This window comes from Oncorhynchus mykiss, chromosome 18 (assembly GCF_013265735.2).
Source record: "Oncorhynchus mykiss isolate Arlee chromosome 18, USDA_OmykA_1.1, whole genome shotgun sequence".
NCBI lineage: Eukaryota > Metazoa > Chordata > Actinopteri > Salmoniformes > Salmonidae > Oncorhynchus > Oncorhynchus mykiss.
Window position 1 is genome coordinate 14,484,466 of NC_048582.1, and position 24,697 is coordinate 14,509,162.

Here is a 24,697-nt window from a genome sequence, read left to right on the forward strand (position 1 = left end):
GTATCCCTATCCTTCCCTCCCCTCTCTCTCTTTATCCATCTCCTTCCCTCCCCTCTCTCTCTGTATTCCTCTCCTTCCCTCCCCTCTCTCTGTATCCCTCTCCTTCTCTCCCCTCTCACTGTATCCCTCTCCTTCCCTCCACTCTCTCTCTTCATCCCTCTCCTTCCCTCCCCTCTCTCTCTGTATGCCTCTCCTTCCCTCTCTTCAGCCTATATCGAGGACGTGGCGCGCTGTGTGGACCAATCCAAGCGCCTCATCATCGTCATGACACCCAATTATGTGGTGCGGCGGGGTTGGAGCATCTTCGAGCTGGAGACCCGCCTCCGGAACATGCTGGTCACCGGGGAGATCAAGGTGATTCTGATTGAGTGTGCCGAGCTGCATGGCATCATGAACTACCAGGAAGTGGAAGCGCTCAAACACACCATCAAGATGCTGACCGTCATCAAGTGGCGTGGCCCCAAGAGCAACAAGCTCAGCTCCAACTTCTGGAAACACTTGCAGTACGAGATGCCCTTCAAGCACATGGAGCCCATCATCAGCAATGAGCAGGTGCTGGACGTCAGTGAGCAGGGCCCTTTTGGCGAGCTCCAGACCGTCTCCGCCATCTCCATGGCAGCCGCCACCTCCACCGCCATGGCCACGGCGCACCCGGACTTGAGGAGCACCTTCCACAACTCCACTGTCAACTACCACACCCAGATGAGGCAGCAGAAACATTACTACCGCAGCTACGAGTACGACATGGCCCCCGGCGGCAGCCTGCCTCCCCTCTCCACCCTGGGTAACCAGCACACCTACTGCAACATCCCTATGACTCTGATCAACGGACAGAGGCCCCACGGCCAGGCCAGGACACCCAGAGAACAGAGCATCGAGGAGGCACACGCCAATAACGCCATGCTACCGCTGCTGCCACGCGAGACCAGTATATCCAGTGTCATCTGGTGACAGCACCAGGCTGGCATAGGGACAGATGGGATATATTGTATGTAGAGGGAGAACTAGCTGGCAGACTGTGTGGTGGTGGTGGCGGTGGAGGGGGTGTTGCTACGGAGACCGTTAGTGGACTAGAGACGGCTGCTGTGGAATTTGCACCAGGATTCACAGGGGGAAATCACCAACACAGGACACAAGTCATTCCGTCAGACTCAGACCACATTTGTTTGACAAGGACTAAGGAGGATTTGGCGTGAAAAGGAGAACCCGTTTGGTTTGAAATGCCTGTACACACAGACACAAACGCCGATGTTCATTTACCCAGAAACTCAAGGAATACAGGGTCTTGTACATATATTTTATATTTCTTTATAGCGTCAGTATTTTTCTCTTGTTTTTCTTTGACCTTTCATTCACCAGTTTTTATCATCAAATTTCTACGTCTGTTTTGATTTATGGTTTGAATTTGTTTGTATTTGGGTATGAAAGTGAAACGATGGTCTGTGAGGTCTGTTGGCTGAACTGTTGTAATTTTGATCTGGACTTGTAGTGGTACTGGTGGTTTGAACTGGACTTGTAGTGGTACTGGTGGTTTGATCTGGACTTGTAGTGGTACTGGTGGTTTGATCTGGACTTGTAGTGGTACTGGTGGTTTGAACTGGACTTGTAGTGGTACTGGTGGTTTGATCTGGACTTGTAGTGGTACTGGTGGTTTGAACTGGACTTGTAGTGGTACTGGTGGTTTGATCTGGACTTGTAGTGGTACTGGTGGTTTGAACTGGACTTGTAGTGGTACTGGTGGTTTGATCTGGACTTGTAGTGGTACTGGTGGTTTGAACTGGACTTGTAGTGGTACTGGTGGTTTGATCTGGACTTGTAGTGGTACTGGTGGTTTGAACTGGACTTGTAGTGGTACTGGTGGTTTGAACTGGACTTGTAGTGGTACTGGTGGTTTGATCTGGACTTGTAGTGGTACTGGTGGTTTGATCTGGACTTGTAGTGGTACTGGTGGTTTGATCTGGACTTGTAGTGGTACTGGTGGTTTGATCTGGACTTGTAGTGGTACTGGTGGTTTGAACTGGACTTGTAGTGGTACTGGTGGTTTGATCTGGACTTGTAGTGGTACTGGTGGTTTGAACTGGACTTGTAGTGGTACTGGTGGTTTGAACTGGACTTGTAGTGGTACTGGTGGTTTGATCTGGACTTGTAGTGGTACTGGTGGTTTGAACTGGACTTGTAGTGGTACTGGTGGTTTGATCTGGACTTGTAGTGGTACTGGTGGTTTGAACTGGACTTGTAGTGGTACTGGTGGTTTGATCTGGACTTGTAGTGGTACTGGTGGTTTGAACTGGACTTGTAGTGGTACTGGTGGTTTGAACTGGACTTGTAGTGGTACTGGTGGTTTGATCTGGACTTGTAGTGGTACTGGTGGTTTGATCTGGACTTGTAGTGGTACTGGTGGTTTGATCTGGACTTGTAGTGGTACTGGTGGTTTGATCTGGACTTGTAGTGGTACTGGTGGTTTGATCTGGACTTGTAGTGGTACTGGTGGTTTGAACTGGACTTGTAGTGGTACTGGTGGTTTGAACTGGACTTGTAGTGGTACTGGTGGTTTGAACTGGACTTGTAGTGGTACTGGTGGTTTGATCTGGACTTGTAGTGGTACTGGTGGTTTGATCTGGACTTGTAGTGGTACTGGTGGTTTGATCTGGACTTGTAGTGGTACTGGTGGTTTGAACTGGACTTGTAGTGGTACTGGTGGTTTGATCTGGACTTGTAGTGGTACTGGTGGTTTGATCTGGACTTGTAGTGGTACTGGTGGTTTGATCTGGACTTGTAGTGGTACTGGTGGTTTGATCTGGACTTGTAGTGGTACTGGTGGTTTGATCTGGACTTGTAGTGGTACTGGTGGTTTGAACTGGACTTGTAGTGGTACTGGTGGTTTGAACTGGACTTGTAGTGGTACTGGTGGTTTGAACTGGACTTGTAGTGGTACTGGTGGTTTGATCTGGACTTGTAGTGGTACTGGTGGTTTGAACTGGACTTGTAGTGGTACTGGTGGTTTGAACTGGACTTGTAGTGGTACTGGTGGTTTGATCTGGACTTGTAGTGGTACTGGTGGTTTGAACTGGACTTGTAGTGGTACTGGTGGTTTGATCTGGACTTGTAGTGGTACTGGTGGTTTGATCTGGACTTGTAGTGGTACTGGTGGTTTGATCTGGACTTGTAGTGGTACTGGTGGTTTGATCTGGACTTGTAGAGGTACTGGTGGTTTGATCTGGACTTGTAGTGGTACTGGTGGTTTGATCTGGACTTGTAGTGGTACTGGTGGTTTGAACTGGACTTGTAGTGGTACTGGTGGTTTGATCTGGACTTGTAGTGGTACTGGTGGTTTGAACTGGACTTGTAGTGGTACTGGTGGTTTGAACTGGACTTGTAGTGGTACTGGTGGTTTGAACTGGACTTGTAGTGGTACTGGTGGTTTGATCTGGACTTGTAGTGGTACTGGTGGTTTGAACTGGACTTGTAGTGGTACTGGTGGTTTGAACTGGACTTGTAGTGGTACTGGTGGTTTGATCTGGACTTGTAGTGGTACTGGTGGTTTGAACTGGACTTGTAGTGGTACTGGTGGTTTGATCTGGACTTGTAGTGGTACTGGTGGTTTGATCTGGACTTGTAGTGGTACTGGTGGTTTGATCTGGACTTGTAGTGGTACTGGTGGTTTGATCTGGACTTGTAGTGGTACTGGTGGTTTGATCTGGACTTGTAGTGGTACTGGTGGTTTGATCTGGACTTGTAGTGGTACTGGTGGTTTGATCTGGACTTGTAGTGGTACTGGTGGTTTGAACTGGACTTGTAGTGGTACTGGTGGTTTGATCTGGACTTGTAGTGGTACTGGTGGTTTGAACTGGACTTGTAGTGGTACTGGTGGTTTGATCTGGACTTGTAGTGGTACTGGTGGTTTGAACTGGACTTGTAGTGGTACTGGTGGTTTGATCTGGACTTGTAGTGGTACTGGTGGTTTGATCTGGACTTGTAGTGGTACTGGTGGTTTGATCTGGACTTGTAGTGGTACTGGTGGTTTGATCTGGACTTGTAGTGGTACTGGTGGTTTGATCTGGACTTGTAGTGGTACTGGTGGTTTGAACTGGACTTGTAGTGGTACTGGTGGTTTGATCTGGACTTGTAGTGGTACTGGTGGTTTGAACTGGACTTGTAGTGGTACTGGTGGTTTGAACTGGACTTGTAGTGGTACTGGTGGTTTGATCTGGACTTGTAGTGGTACTGGTGGTTTGAACTGGACTTGTAGTGGTACTGGTGGTTTGATCTGGACTTGTAGTGGTACTGGTGGTTTGAACTGGACTTGTAGTGGTACTGGTGGTTTGAACTGGACTTGTAGTGGTACTGGTGGTTTGAACTGGACTTGTAGTGGTACTGGTGGTTTGATCTGGACTTGTAGTGGTACTGGTGGTTTGAACTGGACTTGTAGTGGTACTGGTGGTTTGATCTGGACTTGTAGTGGTACTGGTGGTTTGAACTGGACTTGTAGTGGTACTGGTGGTTTGAACTGGACTTGTAGTGGTACTGGTGGTTTGAACTGGACTTGTAGTGGTACTGGTGGTTTGATCTGGACTTGTAGTGGTACTGGTGGTTTGAACTGGACTTGTAGTGGTACTGGTGGTTTGAACTGGACTTGTAGTGGTACTGGTGGTTTGATCTGGACTTGTAGTGGTACTGGTGGTTTGAACTGGACTTGTAGTGGTACTGGTGGTTTGATCTGGACTTGTAGTGGTACTGGTGGTTTGATCTGGACTTGTAGTGGTACTGGTGGTTTGATCTGGACTTGTAGTGGTACTGGTGGTTTGATCTGGACTTGTAGTGGTACTGGTGGTTTGATCTGGACTTGTAGTGGTACTGGTGGTTTGATCTGGACTTGTAGTGGTACTGGTGGTTTGATCTGGACTTGTAGTGGTACTGGTGGTTTGATCTGGACTTGTAGTGGTACTGGTGGTTTGATCTGGACTTGTAGTGGTACTGGTGGTTTGAACTGGACTTGTAGTGGTACTGGTGGTTTGATCTGGACTTGTAGTGGTACTGGTGGTTTGAACTGGACTTGTAGTGGTACTGGGGGTTCGAACTGGACTTGTAGTGGTACTGGTGGTTTGATCTGGACTTGTAGTGGTACTGGGGGTTCGAACTGGACTTGTAGTGGTACTGGTGGTTTGATCTGGACTTGTAGTGGTACTGGTGGTTTGAACTGGACTTGTAGTGGTACTGGTGGTTTGATCTGGACTTGTAGTGGTACTGGTGGTTTGAACTGGACTTGTAGTGGTACTGGTGGTTTGAACTGGACTTGTAGTGGTACTGGTGGTTTGAACTGGACTTGTAGTGGTACTGGTGGTTTGATCTGGACTTGTAGTGGTACTGGTGGTTTGAACTCTATGTTTTTGAACAGTTATGGCATTGTAGCGGGAAAGTTTTGATGTTTCATTCGAAAGAAAATGTCATTTTGTTGTCCTGGTTACATAGATGGAATCTTCTTTTATTTGGGACTCTTATTAAACAAAACTAGATTATGCAACAGATGAAGAGGCCTGGGAGTATGCAAGATATGAATAGATGAACCGACCCATCAGGACACTATAGAGACTGGTGCTAGACTTGGTGTGCAAGTGTTGCAGCTCTCGCAAACATAGTGACATGCTCTTTTGAAAAGACAGCCTTTCTGTTCAGCTTAACAGAGACATATATCACCCTAAAAACAACTATGTGTATTATTTTATGAGAAAGTATATTTTTGTAACAAAAATATTTGCTTGGAAGTACATACGTATTCACATGTCATCCCACTAATGACAGAAATAGAGTAACATGCATTCTGTTTTCTACATTATTTTGCTATGCAGTTCCCTAATTGCATAGCAGACAAAGTGGATGTTTGAGTCCTTCACTAAATGTCTTATCTTAGTGGAAAGATGAAAAAATATAAAATAATTTGAGATGTTTTCATCAAGTCCTAATATCATTGTTGGGTGGGGGGGGGGGGGTGTATATTTGTGTTTCGAAGACTTTTCCATAACAGAGGAGTGTGCATAGTAACTAGATGTTTTCAACCTATGATATATGTCAATGTATTTACAAATAAGAAACACTGTTCACACTCGAAACCATTCATCAAAGCAGATTTGTGAGAAGTATCTTCATTACCCCACCGCACATGAATACCAGATAACCTCGACGTAGTGCCTCCCTGATTTCTATGGAGAAGGACAGCAGCCATTTTGAAAAGACGACACACTGAACACAGTTGACTTCCAAGACATGTTCAGAGTGTTGTTGTCATATGTTCCTAGAAGAAGAAATGTCTAGCATACCATGTGACAGTCTGTCAAACGGACCAAAATACAGGAGCAAATCATGGAGTTTCACAAAAGAGAAATGTATCTCCACACATAGTGACAAATAAATGCACATCCATTTTGATTCCTCTGAAATTCAACTTAAACCCCTTCAAATATCCAATGGTCCGTAGTGGTACGGGAAAAGGCAAGATTATCCTCATTATTCTTCAAGCAAGTGAGACCAAAGCTAAAATTGTGCTTGTGAAGAAAAAAGATCTGAAATCCACACCACATGATCCACATTAGGGCTTGTTTTAGGGCTTGTTTTAGGGCTTGTTTTAGGGCTTTACCAAGTTTTTTGGTTAGTTTCAGATTGACCAAAATATGATGTCATGAAGTCCAGTTAAGCAACAATAAGAGCTACTCAAAGACCCCAACGTAGTTTTTTACCAGGACTTGATAAAGCCTGGTTGGGAGGTGCTTTAGTGGGGAGATTAGGCCTGTGTTGGGTCGGTCCTGACACAACGCATGTCCCTATAACGTTGCCGTGGTTACGCTGATGTTAACCGTCTCCAAGGGAACCTCAGAAAGAAAGAAAGTGAGAGACTGTGCTCTCATACAATCCACAATCATTTCATACATAGTTCTTGTGAGGCCCTATGAAGTAAGATACGATCATTTACGGGATCCGACACGGGTGTTCTGTAATATCTGATATCGTAACATTGTTTTATTGATACTTCATAGTGCTAGCAGCTTCTAAACAGAAACAGTGAGGCAGTGTATTCAGTCCCTTGTAGTGCCACACATTATGCAAATTATTAACCTATACACAATGAGTAAACTCTGTAAGAGATGTCTATGTCCCCCTCGGTCTGCAAAAATGATTGCTTTTTCAATTCCCCTTTGGTTTAACTTTTCAAAGTGTTGGTATTTTTCTTCAATGTACTGTACTCTGTTGGCTGCTTGTTATATCACTGAGATCAACGTCAATTTCCAACTGTCATACCTGCCCGACCCAACAGAAAACACAGTAATGTTTGATACATTCAAGACAGAGCTCCTTTAAGGTGTGGATTTCTTGTATTCTATGACATTGTGTATATAAATCAAAAATGATAATAAGATGAAGACAATCTAGCCACATTCATAAAAAATAAGTTTGCATTTTCAGAGTGAGTGGCAAACTTGTTTTATGAACCTTTCTGGTAATCATAATAATGATATTAATGATGATCATAATTAATAATATATAGCACAGAATTATTCCAGGCACTTTCACCATTTTGAGACAAGATTACGGTTCTGTTGTCTCTCCTGTTTCTGATTCATTTCATTTTTTATTATGTACCTGCAATGTTAATTAAAGAGATACTATTATTATTAATAATAAAAACACATTTAATAATTGTTCTTTAGACCTCTCTACTTGCATCTTGACATCAACAGTCTTGTTATGATGGGACACCAAATCAAATGCTGTTTGCAATTGTAGATTTTCATTTAAAGTAAATTTCACTTTTAAAAGTTAATATTCTGTTAACTCATATCTAAATAATGTTGTTGCCTCGTATACTCGTAGTTGTGGCCAAAGCATAAATTGGAGGGGGAAAAAAGCACTTAAAAAACCTCTCCTCAAACTTGTATCTCAAATAGTTTAAAAACAGCTTGCTATTTCCTCATAGAGCATGATGTAATCTCCCTGAGGAAGAGCTGGCCAATCAGCGGTCTAGAGGAGGGTGAGCGGGCCAATCAGCGTTCTACTTGCATGAATATGTTTAATGACCGATATATACCCACACCATTCTACCATTCTGTTGTTGGGGTACACAACACAAAAAAACTGCTTTTCAATTTCAATTAAAACATTTTGGAAGGAAAACTATTTAATTCTGGGTCATATTTAATAGAAATGTGTAAACACTGGGCACTTAATGAATCACTTATGATGTAGTTATGATGTAGTTCCTCTCCCATTACACATTAATAACCATATTACAATGTCTTATCTCACATAATAAGATTTCATATTGATTACAAAAGCTTCTGATACATTCCCACTCCACTCTTTGGTGTTGAGGTATGTTGGGAAACTGTATGTTGCAGGAAAACACTGTAATCCTGAACCCCGGATAGATCCAACCGTAAATGCAATGTTGCCCCCCCCCATGACGCTGGCTGTGACGGCAGAATCCAGGCCACTATACCGGACCGCAGCAGCAGCTAAGCTTGTGATCATGTCTGTACATCACACATACATACACACACTAAAATATTGTAATTATGGATGTGTCAGTGTTCACAGGCCTTCGGACTGTACGACTTCAACCTCCCGACGTCTGCCTTCGATTAATTTCTTTCCGACTCTTTCTTTCCCCTCCTTGCCTCGTTTGACTTCACCCTTTCCCAGTCCCCTCCCACTCACAAGGCAGGCAATACACTTGACCTCGTCTTTACTAGAGGCTGTTGACCTACTAATCTCCCAGCAACCCCCCTCCAGGTCTCTGATCACTGCTTTGTTTTCCTTTTCTGTCTCCCTCTCCCTCTCCTCTAACCCTAGCCACTCAGCCCCTACCCAGTCAGGCTTCAAGACGGGTCACTCAACCAAGACTACTCTTCCCTGTGTCACGGAGGCTATTCGCTCTGCCAAAACTGACTCTGTCCTCTGTTCTCATCCTCCTAGATCTATCCGCTGCCTTCGACACCGTGAACCATCAGATCCTCCTCTCCACCTGTTCAAGGCTGGGTGTCTCTGCACACTCTTGGATTGCATCCTACCTGGCAGGCTGCTCCTACCAGGTGACGTGGAGAGGATCGGTCTGGACAATATAATCTCACTACTGGTGTCCCCCAGGGCTCAGTTCTAGGTCCTTTCCTCTTCTCTCTACACTAAGTCACTCGGCTCTGTCATATCCTCACATGGTCTCTCCTATCATTGCTATACTTTTCTCCTTCCCCCATTCTGACACCCAGGTGGCAAAACGCATCTCTGCGTGCCTGGCAGATATCTCAGCTTGGGTGTCGGCCCACCACCTCAAGCTCAACCTCGACAGGACGGAGCTGCTCTTCCTTCCGGGGAAGACCTGTCTGCTCCAAGACCTCTCCATCACAGTTCACAACTCCACGGTGTCCCCCTCCCAGAGTGCAAAGAACCTTGGCATGACCCTGGACAATACCCTGTTGTTCTCCTGCAGGTTCATGCTCTACAACATCCGTAGAGTACCACCCTACCTCACACAGGAAGTGACATAGGTCCTAATCCAGGCACTTTTCATCTCCCGTCTGGACTACTGCGACTCGCTGTTGGTTGTGCTCCCCGCTTGTGCCATCAAACCCCTGCAACTTATCAAGAACGTTGCAGCTCGCCCAGTGTTCAACCCTCCCAAATTCTCCCATGTCACCCCGCTCCTCCGCACACTCCTCTCGCATCCACTACAAGACCATGGTACTTGCCTACGGAGCAGCAAGAGGAACTGTTTCTCCCCTTCCCCCCCTTTTGTGAACTAACACTCACTCATTTCCCCTTTACTAGTTCTGACTTTGCTAATAGCTACTTTATTGAGGAAAAGTGTACTTATTATGACTGTAATGTGTGGTCGTCCCACCTAGCATTCTTAAGATGAATGCACTAAGTCTCTCTGGGTAAGAGCGTCTGCTAAATGACTAACATGTCAAATGTAAATGCGGGGTGGGGGGCTGCACTCACTTTAAAAGGCACCTTTCTGCACTGAAACATTCCATCCAAGGGAATGCATAGTCAGTTCCTCCATTTGTTTTGCTTCGTGCCTGTTGCCACAGCAATCATTTCCTGCAAGTAAGTGTTGGAATGTTGGTGGTGTCATAGATTCTACTAAGTGTCTGGAACTCTATTAGAGGGATGCAACACCACACACACACACACACACACACACACACACACACACACACACACACACACACCAAAGTACTGTAATCATGGATGTGTCAGTGTTCCGACAATGAGGGGCTACTGCACTTCCTTTAAAAGGCACCTTTCTACACTGAAACATTCCGACCAAGGGAATGCATAGTCGGTTCCTGTGTTTTTTTTTTACATTGTGCCTGTTGCCACAGCAACCATGCCCTCACAAGTGAATGTTTGAATGTTGGTGGCGGAAGGTGTGCTTGCTGGGTTGGGGGACTTCGAGAGGGAGGGGGGGGGGGGGGTAAACTGGAGATGTGGAGGTGCTGCTATTGTGGAGGAGTAACCCCCTAAACACCAGTTCACCAACAGCCTGTGTTTGCATTGTGATATGGCTGCATGGGTAATTGGCTGGCTCCACAGAATACCGACCAACCAAGGAGCAGCAATCCTCCATATTGGGGCCTAATTAAGCTAATTAAATGAGGTCTGTGCACCATACGGAGGGAGAGAGGGAGGCATGCTCCATCATTCACACGAGATCTAAACATAAACGTTGAGCCGTACAGTACGCAATGTTTATCCTGTATTTGTTCATATGGCGTACTAGACAGATAGGCTTTAGAAATAACAGACTGACATTCTACTGGCCCTCTGTGATGAGTCATATCTCAGTACTGGTTTCCTGTCAGCAGTCTAATATCGTTCGCATGACCGTGTGTGTAGGATGTGATGGCATGACACACAAACATATATTTCATCATTTCTTGAAATACATTTTAAAGAAAGAATGGTAAGAATAGAAGCTTTTGAAAATCTTCTTTACCGGTAAATGGTTCCAGTATTTTAGTGTGTATTATGTGTAAGGTGTGCTGTATATATTTTGTGTTGTGTAGTGTCTGTGAGTCATGGTTTGTGTGTGTACATATTTTTTGCGCTGAGAGGAGGGGCCAGTTGTTTATGGCTCCCGCGTGAACTGCTGACGCTGGCCGGTTCCCTCCTGGGTGAGCAGAGCAGAGCAGTACAGGAGTCATAACTCAGTGGACTGCTATTAAACCTGAAGACAACAATCAATACGACTCCTCATTCTGCCCAGCGACTCACTGAATCAGCCAGGGACCCGTCGGTCCGTCGGCGAATCAGCATAAATCAGGTGAGTCAATGCACCCAAGAACGCTCCACTTGTAAGACCTCACATCACCTGGCCTTGCGGTGAAACCAGCCAAACATCCTTGAAGAAATAACTGTTTGTCTTCTGCCACTCCTGTCCATCTCTGTCTCTCTCTCTCTCTCTCTCTCTCTCTGTCTCTCTCTGTCTCTCTCCCTCTCTCGCTGTCTCTGTCTCTCTCTCTTCCCCTCCACCCCCATCTCTCTCTCTCTCTCTCTCTCTCTCTCTCTCTCTCTCTGTCTCTGTCTCTCTCTTCCCCTCCACCCTGTCTCTCTCTCTCTCTCTCTCTGTCTCTCTCTCTTCCCCTCCACCCCCCATCTCTCTCTCTCTCTCTGTCTCTCTCTCTTCCCCTCCACCCCACCTCTCTCTCTCTCTCTCTGTCTCTCTCCCTCTCTCTCTGTCTCTGTCTCTCTCTCTTCCCCTCCACCCCTGTCTCTCTCTCTCTGTCTGTCTCTCTCTCTCTCTCTCTCTGTCTCTGTCTCTCTCTTCCCCTCCACCCCCCATCTGTCTCTCTCTGTCTCTGTCTCTTCCCCTCCACCCCCGATCTCTCTCTCTCTCTCTGTCTCTCTCCCTCTCTCTCTGTCTCTTTCTCTTCCCCTCCACCCCTGTCTCTCTCTCTCTGTCTGTCTCTCTCTCTCTCTGTCTCTCTCCCTCTCTCTCTGTCTCTGTCTCTCTCTCTTCCCCTCCACCCCTGTCTCTCTCTCTCTCTCTGTCTGTCTCTGTCTCTCTCTCTTCCCCTCCACCCCCATCTCTCTCTCTCTCTTCAGTGTTTTTTTCTTCTCTCTCCGTTCTTTTCCTACCCCTTTGACTGGAAAGCTAAACATGGAAGTCTCCGTGGTCGTGCATGTGCGTCTATCTGTGTGGCTTCCCAGAGAGGGGACGCCAGATGTTTTCATTTAGGATGAAGTGTCTCCATGTGGTTCTTTAGCTTCTGTGGCTTTTCCCTCCAAATGAAATCCTCTTCACTTCATTAAGGTGTGACGGCACAATGAGCTCCCCATTCAAATGCACATGACAGCGAACAAGCTGCTTACATTAGACTTCTACTGCTGCTGGGAAGCTCCAGCCATATAGTGATGCTACTTGTAGGACGTTATTCACTCTGGCAGTTTGGTATTGGTATTTTATTAGGATCCCCATTAGCTGTTGCGAAAGCAAACAGAACATTAATAGACAAGAACAGCTCAAGGACAGAACTACATACATTTAAAAACGGCCCACACAGCCTACACATCAATACATACTGTACACACAAACTATCTAGGTCAAGTAGGGGAGAGGCGTTGTGCCGTGAGGTGTTGCTTTATCTGTTTTTTGAAACCAGATTTGCTGTTTATATGAGCAATATGGAAAGATAATGGCTATATAATACGGTACGCTTTCTGGAATTTGTAAAGCCTCCCTTTCCACACACACCCTCCACCCAGAGTCCCTGTGGGCCTCGCGACTCTTCATCCCTGTCTCATGCTGTGTATGACGTCATCCACCTGTGAAAAAGGTCAACCTGTACATGGAGGTCAGGGGGGAGAGTGGGGCGATGGGGTGAACCCTGGGTGGGGGGGGTGGGGGTTGGGGGGGTAGCTGGGCTGAAGCCCTACAGACATGGTGCCCTACAGACATGGTGCCCTACAGACATTGTGCCCTACAGACATGGTGCCCTACAGACATGGTGCCCTACAGACATGGTGCCCTACAGACATGGTGCCCTACAGACATGGTGCCCTACAGACATGGTCCTCACATGTCGAGGCAGCAGCCATGTTTGGTCACCGGCCCCTAGGCCAGCCCTGTCGTCCATTTAAAATAAAATACAGCACAGACTCAACTAAAACTATCAGATTTCACCATGTCATTGATGTGTATTAAAAAAAAACATTAGCGCCTTGGTGCATTTTTTTTACAATTATCTGATATATGTTCACAACTCTTAGTACATAACTCAAAAGAGATCATCAAAAAGGCATTTTTTTCAAACCTATGCACATTTTAAGTTGACTAAGTACAACACACAAAATCATAAAGTCACTTTTCCGCAAGTTAGCGTTTTTCATCATGACTCTTGTTCTGGAAGTAGCTGTACGGAGTGATCACTAGCTGGCACAGCCACAAAGTCATAAAATCGGATTTTAAACCTAACCTTAACCACTCTGCTAATCCCAATGCCTAACTCTAATTAAATCACTTTTGGGGGGGGTTACAAAAAATCTGGTGTTTCTATGTCAAACAGTTGTAATATATTTTAGTCTTCTGTGATGTATATGAAGTGTAATATTGGGATGCAAACTCAAAATGTAATACCTTTCAACTCTATATCTGACATGGTACAGGTGACTTTTGTTAAGCCCATAACCATGTGTGTGAGGTGTATACTTTTGTTTCAAAGTAGATTTGTTACCAAGACAACCAAGAATCACTCTGTGTGACCCTGATCTAGCCCACTGCAGTAGAATACACTATATATAAAAAGGTATGTGGACATCCCTTCAAATTAGTGGATTCGGCTATTTCAGCCACACCCGTTGCTGAGAGGTGTATAAAATCGAGCACACACCCATGCAATCTCCATTGACAAACATTGGCAGTAGAATGGCCTTACTAAAGAGCTCAGTGACTTTCAATATGGCACCGTCATAGGATGCCACCTTTCCAACAAGTCATTTCGTCAAATTTCTGCCCTTCTAGATCTGCCCCGGTCAACTGTAAGTGCTGTTATTGTGAAGTGGAAACATCTAAGAGCAACAACGGCAAAAATGCCTCTGGAAGCAACATCAGCATAAGAACTGTTTGCCAAGCAGCCACACACAAGCCTAAGATCACCATGCGCAATGCCAAGCGTCGGCTGGAGTGTTGTAAAGCTCGCCGCCATTGGCCTCTGGAGCAGTGGACAAGTGTTCTCTGGAGTGATGAATCACGCTTCACCATCTGGCAGTCCGACGGACAAATCTGGGTTTGGCGGACACCAGGAGAACACTACCTGCCCGAATGCATAGTGCCAACTGTAAAGTTTGGTGGAGGAGGAATAATGGTCTGGTACTGTTTTTCATGGTTCTGGCTAGGCCCCTTAGTTCCAGTGAAGTCAAATCTTAACGCTACAGGGTACAATGACATTCTACACAATTCTATGCTTCCAACTTCATGGCAACAGTTTGGGGAAGGCCCTTTCCTGTTTCAGCATGACAATGCCCCTGTGCACAAAGTGAGGTCCATACAGAAATGGTTTGTCGAGATCGGTGTGGAAGAACTTGACTGGCCTGCACAGAGCCCTGACCTCAACCCCATCGAACACCTTTGGGATGAATTGTAACGACGACTGAGAGCCAGGCTTAATCGCCCAACATCAGTGCCCAACCTCACTAATGCTCTTGTGGCTGAATGGAAGCAAGTCCCCGCAGCAATGTTCCAACATCTAGTGTTAAGCCTTCCCAGAAGAGTGGAGGCTGTTATAGCAGCAAAGGGGGGACCGACTCCATATTAATGCCCATGATTTTGGAATGAGATGTTCGACAAGCAGGCGTCCACATACTTTTGGTCATGTAGTGTACATGTTTCACAGTGCAATGCATGTTCATATAGAGTAAATGTATTTCACAATGCAACGCTCACATTACTTTTGATTTTCTTCTGTTTTGTTAGAAAACCTTTTACTATGACTTAATCCAACTGCTCTTCATTGATGACCACTTGAACGTTTGGTGAACCTAGAGATTTAACATGTCAACTCGTTTGTCTACAACACATTCTGAGAACTCCATAATGAAAATGTCTGTCTGTAAAGTAGAAACATAAAAAGTATGATACTGTATGTACTACTATGATGATTACTATTATGATTTAAAATATGATATTGACGAGATCAGAAATGTGCAGTATGTAATAAATCAAATCAAAGTTGATTGGTCGCATACACAGATGAACAGATGTTAGTGAAATGGCCCTGTTTCTAGCTCCTGCAGTGCAGTAATACAATATCAATACAATACAGTACCAATACGGGAATAATCCAGAAAGTCTAAAACAAATCAGAAATCCATCCCCTATACAGTAAACATGTATCCAAAATAAAGTTGCTGGGGGGAGGGCTCTTATGAACTGAGCAACATATTGGACCACGACTATACTGTAAAATACAATACACGATTACAATACAAGAAAGATGTACGACTGCCATCCCCATGAGCGTGCCAGCCTCCTTCAGGCCATCGATGAGGCATGCAATGATTTCAATGCAGACCTACAGTACCAGTCAAAAGTTTGGACACACCTAATCATTCCAGGGTTTTTCTTTATTTTTATTATTTGCCTCATTGTAGAATAATAGTGAAGACATCAAAACTATGAAAAAACATATGGAATCATGTAGTAACCAAAAAAGTGTTTAAAAATCAAAATATATTTTAGATTTGAGATTCTTCAAAGTAGTCACACCTTTCTTAATGCGTTTGAGCCAATCAGTTGTGCTGTGACAAAGTAGGGATGGTATACAGAGGATAGCCCTATTTGGTAAAAGACCAAGCCCATATTATAGCAATGACAGCTCAAATAAGCAAAGAGAAACGACAGTCCATCATTACTTTAAAACATGAAGGTCAGTCAATCTGGAAAGTTTCAAGAACTTCAAGCGCAGTCGCAAAAGCCATCAAGCGCTATGATGAAACTGGCTCTCATGAGGACCTCCACAGGAAAGGAAGACCCAGTTTCCTCTGCTGCAGAGGATAAGTTCATTAGAGTTACCAGCCTCAGAAATTACAGCCCAAATAAATGCTTCACAGAGTTCCAGTAACAGACACAGCTTTTGGTTTTATTCATTTACTGCCACCGGAGCCCGCCAGTGTTACTGACTGTACACTGTGATGTTACTGCATGATTGTAGCGGGTTTACTAACACATTAGTTATATTAGCTATGTTGACTAGGATGTTACTTTAGTTAATATGGTGACAACGATGTAGGCTGTGTGTAGCAGGTTATGATGTGGTTTGGCTTGGAAAGGTTTTTTAACCTGGTCACATTCAGCTAATGTGTTGCTCATTGAAGTCCACAAACAAAGTGAAATGTGAGAGGAGGAGAGTGCATAGAGACTAGAATAAATACAACGTGGCTGGCTGCTATGATCAGGGGTGTATTCATTCCTCTGATTCTATTGAAAAAATGTTTCTTAAACAAAGGCAAATGAAACAGGGATAAAAATACCTGAATTTAACCAATTGAAACTCCTTTGCAACTGTCAGACGAATGATTACACCCTAGATCAGCTAGATGCAGGCAAGAGTGTGCAAGGCGGTATTGAATGTGTCACTGTCTGTCATCTCCATTTTTTCTCTCGACCTGTGTGCACCTACGTTGTAAACTTTTATTCATAGGCTAGGTTGTAGCAACCTCATGATGGGTGCACGCAAAATGTAAAGTATCATGTAGTAGCCTCAACCTCTCAATGTTACATTGAACTGGGTGGATGGAATATGAATGACAGTCATCCAATATGCTGTAATAGAAATATGGCCATGCTCATGAACAAAAAAAATGGTGCTCCCTCATCATAAATGTCACTGACCGCCACTGGTTTGTGTGTTGATTCAAAATGGCAGGTGTACTGCAGCTAGAGAAAAGGAAGAGCCAGATCAGGAACGTAGACATTGTTTGTGAAACACTGTCATCTGTTGGTCATGGCTTGAATTGTAGCCTACATGATGTTCATAGTCAGTTTCACCAGTCAGCCCAAAAACCACAACTCTTCTCTGCATAAACAAACACCTGGATTTGGCACAGACACATGAGCAACGTGACGAATAGATCTGTCACATGTACCCTACTTAGATATCTCTGGGCCCCTCTCTAGCCGGCCCCTGAACAACGGTGCATGAACTACTACAGTGAATGAGGTCACTCTGATCGATAGTTTTTAGGGGCAAACCTAAATCCAGATGGATTACCACTGTCTGCACCACTGTCACAGTGGAGGCTAATGAGGGGAGGATGGCTCATAATAATGGCTGGAATGGAGTCAATGGAATGGCATCAACCACGTGTTTGATATGTCTAATACCATTCCATTGACTCCATTCCAGATGTTAATATGAGCCGTCCCTCCATCAGCAGCCTCCACTGAACTGTCACCAAGACAACTTTTATAGTTGTAAACAATTGTATTTTCATAAACCCCAAGCCTTAGTAATTTGAGCACACTGAAAGCTTGAGCATGGGTTGTGAGTGTGGGTTGTGAGTGGGGGGTGCCAAGGCAAAATGGCTGCCGCTGTGAGAGTAAAAAAAAGGTCTATATTTTTTTAAGTAGCTGCTGCCCTCCCTGGCTATGAACTCATTACACCGATGGTCTCCGTCGGGCTGAAAGACAGCTCTCCCCAGCTCTCTCCCTTGTCCCCCTCAGATGGTGACATCGCACAGCAGCAGCTTACAGTCAGCCACACACACTCACACACACACACACACACACACACACACACACACACTGCAGCGGCACACAGAGTGCTGTGACAGCTGTGTTTTTACTAGCCTGCAGAGTAATCATTAACTTGTTATCATCTTTGGCAATTAAGAGCTTAATTGGAAAGAAAGCAGAGAGGTTGTGTAGGAGGGAGGGAGGGAGGGAGGGAGGGAGGGAGGGAGGGAGGGAGGGAGGGAGGGAGAGAGAGAGAGCGAGAGGGAGAGAGAGAGAGAGAGAGAGAGAGAGAGAGAGAGAGAGAGAGAGAGAGGCAGTGAGGTACAGTTGGTACAGAAACAACCCTGGGAAATAAACCAAGCGGCGTCTCATGCCACTCATCCTCTGTAGAGATGACTGATGAAGTGGTTTGTTCAAACTTCTTCTCAACGTAACACACACACACACACACACCCTCTATTAGCATAAATCCTACACCAGCAATCCTACACACCCTCTCCTCCTCCTCAGCCCAACTTAATTCCCAACGAGAGAAGTCTCAGTACACCTGGGACCGGAGGAAGGGAACAGAAAACAGTTGGGCACCAGCTTGATGACACTAATGAAAGGAAGCGTAAAGCAGCGGAATCCTCGCTGAATAGAGGTGCATGTATTTAACTGTCAGAACAAAGCAGCAGCAGACCTCTGCCAGGGGGAATGAGTATATTAGTCACTGTGCCTGTTTATAATTGACACCCTGAGATTATCCTGTTTCATGCAACTTTCAGGGGGGGTAGGGAGGGAGGGGCTGCCCGGTGCAGTGGGGAGCCTCTCTAAAGTGGGAGGAAATATGAAAGAAAGAGCTTAAAATGAATTAGGAAACATTTGAGCGGAATATACATGATCAGGCAACATTGCAATTATTGGATCAATGAACCAGTGGGTTAAGCCTGTAGCACCTCCTTATAAGAAACACAATGTAAGGAAATGTGCCACTCCTACACAGGTAATACACAAGTCGGCCTCTATTAAATAACAGCAATTTTGCCACTCCTGCACCAATTGGCTGAGTTATTGGATGAATTATCTCTGTGCTATTCCAAAAGAAGCAATAAACAGCATGGTTTTATATCTATCTTCTCTCAGATAGATCATCCAATGAGGAAATAAATTAGCTTAGCAGATGCTGCGTTTAGGGTTGAAATGTTGCTAATGTATTATTCATTATCCATTCCTACAGATGGAGGTTTACAGATGAATCCCTCTCATATTCATTAAACAGATTCAAAGCCATTTGCGTTTTCCTTCCCAACAGTAGCACTGTATCGCTGCTCTTGCTCTTTCCCGGTGTAGTTCATAGTCGCCAGTTAGCATTAACACAGTGATGCTGTTTCACTGGGCGTCGCACAGAAAAGGACTCACATCCCACCTCTGACACCAACTGACGAGGCACAGCAAGGGGAAAATGTGATCTCTTCTTCTCATTATGTTCTCTATGACAAGACACAGCGATGGGGGAGACAGGGGTATTATACAGTAACTAGGGCAGAGCTGATACCACGGTTTAGGTTGTCACATTAGGAGCAAGTGAAAAGGAGATGAGAAGTCTATGGGGGAACTGAACTCTAGGGAGCAGATTAATTAGAGAAGGCATGCAGAGAGAAGCCGTGCGCTGTAGAGACAGAGAGAGAAGGTCTGTGATGCCCTGGAAGAGGCCTGCTGTACTGACAGCCTGGCTCCTTGGGATCAATCCATCATGATCCCCTGCCTCATTTGAAATGGAATGGGATCACTTAGGGATGCCATGTGTCAAACACTGACTTAAACTACAGCGCAAGGATGATTTAGTTAGATATGTATCTCTTTGGGGGACTGAGATGTCAAAGTGCCATCATAGGTGGTTCTGAGGCATGTAGGGCTCTGCTGGATGGATTCAGAGCAGGGTTAAGAGCTGGGTTCAGAGCTGGGTTCAGAGCTGTGTTCAGAGCTGGACTCAGAGCAGGGTTCAGAGCTGGGTTCAGAGCTGGGTTCAGAGCTGGGTTCAGAGCAGGGTTCAGAGCTGGATTCAGAGCTGGGTTCAGAGCTGGGTTCAGAGCTGGGTTCAGAGCTGGATTCAGAGTTGGGTTCAGAGTTGGGTTCGGAGCTGGGTTCGGAGCTGGGTTCGGAGCAGGGTTCGGAGTTTGGTTCGGAGCTGGGTTCGGAGTTTGGTTCGGGGCTGGGTTCGGAGCTGAATTCGGAGCAGGGTTCGGAGCTGGATTCGGAGCTGGATTCGGAGCTGGGTTTGGAGCTGGGTTCGGAGCTGGGTTCATAGCTGGGTTCAAAGCTGGATTCAGAGCAGGATTTGACATCCCAGGTGTTGACATCCCAGTTTAAACCCTAACCCTTGCTTCATGTTCACATTGCAGTTCAACCCTCAACCACAACCCTAGCCCTACCTTCATGTTGATATCCCAGTTTAAACCCTAACCCTAGCCTCAACCATAACCCTAAACCTCACTTCATGGCCACATTGCAGTTCAACCACAACCCTCAACCACAACCCTAACCCTACCTTCATGTTGATATCCCAGTTTAAACCCTAACCCTAGCCTCAATTATAACCCTAACCTCAACCATAACCCTAACCCTAGTATTTCCATGGGAACATCTTTACTCATAGGGGACCTCTCTGTCGTTGTTTGTGGATATGTTCTTAAATATTGCATTTCAACATCTATACGCTAAGCAATTAAACTTTTCAGGACTTTTTTAAACTGTGTATGTTAAGTACTGTAAGAGTGACGTCTTTTCCTCCTCCTCTTCCAACTCTTTCTCATCTTCTTCTTCCCCTCCTATAATGAACTTAGCCCACATTGATCACATTTATCATCAGGCCTCACCGCCACTGCCTGTTGCCTCCTCCCACGGCCTCCGCACAGCGCGTCTTCACGGCAACACCTCTCAGGCCTGGCAGCCGTCCCCTCTCCTTACTGCATGACTGGAAGCCCACACGCCTCACCCTGGGTCCATGCCACTCCAGATCCCCACAGCCACCTGCCATGTGCCTCCTTCTTCCATTGATGTGTGTGGCATGTGGTGTGGGTATCCTAACAGCCTGGTCTTATCCTGACACTGGTTGGCCCCAGACACGTGTTGTGACCCACCATACCCTCACTAGATGGTACAGCAGCCCCTCCTAAGGGACCGACCCAGTCCAATGACCTGCCCTGAGATGCTACGTCATTGGTGTCTGGAGGCGTGTTGAATGAATGCATAGTATTAGAAACACTACTAGCACTACTTCTGTTTTTAACATATTCACAGTCCCTCATAAAGCAGTTTACAACCTAGCTAGTTCTGGACCGATGTGAGTGCTGAAAGCCTTGGGATTGATGTAGTTGTCAATTTCCTTCATGAATGAAAATGTCTTTCTCTAGACTGACTCAAATTCTCTCTTCGGTTTGTGGGTGAGCATTGCCCTCTTGAGGTGAAACACAGTAATGCATTATCCAAGTAATGTATTGTGTAACCGGTGTGAAACGGATCGCTAGTTAGCGGGGTACGCGCTAATAGCGTTTCAATCGGTGACGTCACTCACTCTGAGACCTTGAAGTAGTTGCTCCCCTTACTCCGCAAGGGCTGCTGCTTTTGTGGAAAGATGGGTAACGATGCTTGGTGGGAGGCAGTTGTAGATGTGTTCAGAGGGTCCCTGGTCCGTTACAATTGCAGTCAAATAAGATTGAATGTATAATGCAGCTATGACAGCATTATCTAGGTAATGTATTGCAATCAAATAAGATTGAATGTATTATGGGGCTATGTCAGCATTATCTAGGTAATGTATTGCCATCAAATAAGATTGAATGTATTATGGGGCTATGTCAGCATTATCTAGGTAATGTATTGCAATCAAATAAGATTGAATGTATTATGCAGCTATGTCAGCATTATCTAGGTAATGTATTGCAATCAAATAAGATTGAATGTATTATGGGGCCGTTATTAGACATAACTGTAGGTTATAATTTAAAAAAAGATTATATTGGTTGATAAACTGAAATAATAAAATACAAAGTTCAGCAAACACTTTTATTTTACAAAAATAGGATGCGTTATAGCAAAATAAATACATATGGATAGCAACCCTACAGTATACACATGCCTGTTGTTATTCTGTTCAGCCTCCAGTCCAGCCCACAGCTTTGTCTGTGTTCAGTCTTTAAACAGTTTATTCAGTCTATTTTCCGTAAAACATCTCGAGCAGAAGTTCATTCATGCTGACCGTGCCGATGACAGGTTTGAAGAAAAGTCCAGCCACGACGTTTGCATTGATGGACCGTAGCATGGAGAGCGCGATGAATAGTTTAGTGAACCTTGTAGAGTCTCTTCGGTGAGTGACTTTCACATATTCACTAAGGGCTTGATGCGCTTCGCTCTGCAGTGCCTGAATGTAGCTTTGACACCGGAGCTCTGCAATGTCTAAGGAGAGAATAAAATGGAAGTTAAAATCAGAAACTTTGAAGGTGAAACTCAAACGAGTAAAAAATAGTCGCATAGTTAATAATAGCCCATTCATAAAATAATAATAATAGACTACTAATAATAATGATAATAATTAGCAAAACAATAATAATAATAATGATAATAATTATAATTATAATGATGATGATCATTATTATAATAAAAATAATAACAAAAACAACTATAATGATAATAATAGGCTTGCTAATAATAATAAAACTAGTAAATACACCATAAAACCATTTGTTTAACAAACCTGGATTGAAGAGAATGGCTCCCTTTAAATATGCATATTCTTTGGTGCTGATGTCCAGTCCCCAACATTTATTCAAAAACATTTTTATTCCTTGGACATCAGTGAGAGAAACGCCTTGGCCACTGCGCCCGTGCGCGGTCTCCTGTCTTCCTTGTCCGCTGGTTAGTATGTTCTGTAACATACTGAGTTCTGGCGTCTCCATGGTCTCGAAGTCGATCAAGTCCTGCGCAATGCCCAAAACAAGCAGCTGAGCCCAGCTGTTGCGCACGAGCTGTAACTGGTCCTCCGCTGGAAGTTCCCGAAAACAAAGTACATTTTTAACAAACTTCAGCGTTTTTAAAAGCGCTACCGACGCTGCTTTACACGTTGTCTGGGGAGAACGGAGAACCACTTTCTTCTTAGATCCACACGAACAAGGCTGCTGTTGCGGGACCGCGAACCTCGCCCGCCCCTGTGAATGCTGATTCGGTTGGTTGTCGTTTTTCAAAATGCTGTAAAGGATGCTTCTTTGTCCCCTTTCGCCGAGGCACTGGCAGCTGTCAGAGCAAGCCATCCTGTCCTTCTGTTGATAGCTGGCGAATACAACCCTGGCGACGTGGATGGTGAGGTTTTATATTTCCTTCCTCCTCATTGACAACTTGTTTAGACTTTTTAAATATTCGACGACACCGCCCACCCAGTTCTTCACAGGCGCACGACTAGAGGGAGCCAGACAGCCAGTTGCCGCCAGACAGCCAATTGCCGCCAGACAGCCAGTTACCGCCAGACAGCCAGTTGCCACCAAAGTCCAAAGTGGTTTCATACAGTACAATAGCCAATTTCTGGATTATGCAAAATACACCCTGAATTAGATGTTCTAATTATTTAGGAAATATGGTGCGTTCGGAAAGTATTCAGACCCCTTAACTTTTTCCAAATGTTGGTATGTTACAGCCTTAAAATTGATTACATTTTCAGGTCTCTCCAGAGATTTTTGATTGGGTTCAAGTCTGGGCTCTGGCTTGGCCACTCAAGGACATTCAGAGATTTGTCCCGAAGCCACTCCTGCATTGTCTTGGCTGTGTGCTTAGGGTTGTTGTCCTGTTGGAAGGTGAACCTTCGTCCCCGTCTGAGGTTCTGAGCGCTCTGGAACAGGTTTTCATCAAGGATCTCTCTGTACTTGGCTCTGTTCATCTTTCCCTAAATCCTGACTAGTCTCACAGGCCCTGCCACTGAAAAATTTCCCCACAGGATGATGCTGCCAACACCATGCTTCACCGTAGGGATGGTGCCAGGTTTCCTCCAGACATGACGCTTGGCATTCAGGCCAAAGAGTTCAATCTTGGTTTCATCAGACTCTTGTTTCTCATGTTCTGAGAGTCTTTTAGGTGCCTTTTTGAAATCTCCAAGTGGGCTGTCATGTGCCTTTTACTGAGGAGTGGCTTCTGTCTGGCCACTACCACAAAGGCCTGATTGGTGGAGTGCTGCAGAGATGGTTGTCCTTCTGGAAGGTTCTCCCATCTCCACAGAGGAACTCTAGAGCTCTGTCAGAGTGACCATCGGGTTCTTGGTCACCCCCTTGACCAAGGCCCTTCTCCCCCTATTGCTCAGTTTGACAGGGTGGCCAGCTCTAGGAAGAGTCTTGGTGTGTCCAAACTTCTTCCATTTTAGAATGATGGAGGCCACTGTGTTCTTGGGGACCTTCAATGTTGGAGAAATGTTTTGGTACCTTTCCCCAGATCTGTGCCTCGACACAATCCTGTCTCTGAGCTCTACGGACAATTCCTTCGACCTCATGACTTGTTTTTTTCTCTGACATGCACTGTCAACTGTGGGACCTTATATAGACAGGTATGTGCTTTTCCAAACCATGTCCAATCAATTTAATTTACCACAGGTGGACTCTAATCAAGTTATAGAAACATCTCAAGGATGATCAATCGAAACAGGATGCACCTGAGCGTAATTTTGAGTCTCATAGCAAAGGGTCTGAATATTTATGTAGATAAGGTATTTCTGGGGAGTTTTTTTTCCACTTTTTTTATTTGCAAAAAAACGTTTTATCTTTCCCTTTCTCCCTCTCTCTCTTTCTCTCTCTCTTTCTCTCTCTCTCTCTCTTTCTCTCTCTCTCTCTCTTTCTCTCTCTCTCTCTCTCTCGCTCTCTCTCTCTCTCTCTCTCTCTCTCTCTCTCTCTCTCTCTCGCTGACACTCTTCTCTCTCTATCTTTCTCTCTCTATCTTTCTCTCTGTCTTTCGCTCCCT

General features: G+C 45.1%; 2 protein-coding genes across 3 annotated transcripts in view; one reads left to right on the top strand and one right to left on the bottom strand.

The window, feature by feature from the left end:
• Positions 1-1,491, top strand: part of LOC110495483 (interleukin-1 receptor accessory protein-like 1) — a 398,899-nt gene extending 397,408 nt beyond the window's left edge. For both annotated transcript variants that reach the window (XM_036951893.1, XM_036951894.1), the window contains one exon: positions 209-1,491. In XM_036951893.1, coding sequence (XP_036807788.1) covers positions 209-951 — 743 coding nt within the window. In that variant the 3' untranslated portion in view covers positions 952-1,491. The remainder of the gene's footprint in view (positions 1-208) is intronic.
• Positions 1,492-21,761: 20,270 nt separating this feature from the next.
• Positions 21,762-23,127, bottom strand: LOC110495482 (nuclear receptor subfamily 0 group B member 1). Its single transcript, XM_021570755.2, has 2 exons — positions 22,458-23,127; positions 21,762-22,159 (listed from the first exon to the last, which is right to left on the bottom strand). Exons 1-2 carry the CDS (start codon positions 23,008-23,010, stop codon positions 21,918-21,920), a joined length of 795 nt encoding a protein of 264 aa, XP_021426430.2. The 5' UTR covers positions 23,011-23,127; the 3' UTR covers positions 21,762-21,917.
• Positions 23,128-24,697: the final 1,570 nt, after the last annotated feature.

Excerpts from the sequence above, each read along its gene's own strand:
- LOC110495482 (XM_021570755.2), bottom strand. The coding sequence starts at position 23,010 with ATGGCTTGCTCTGACAGCTGCCAGTGCCTCGGCGAAAGGGGACAAAGA. Across the intron at positions 22,160-22,457 it reads AGCCATTCTCTTCAATCCAG|ACATTGCAGAGCTCCGGTGT; the intron begins GTTTGTTAAACA and ends TTCTCTCCTTAG.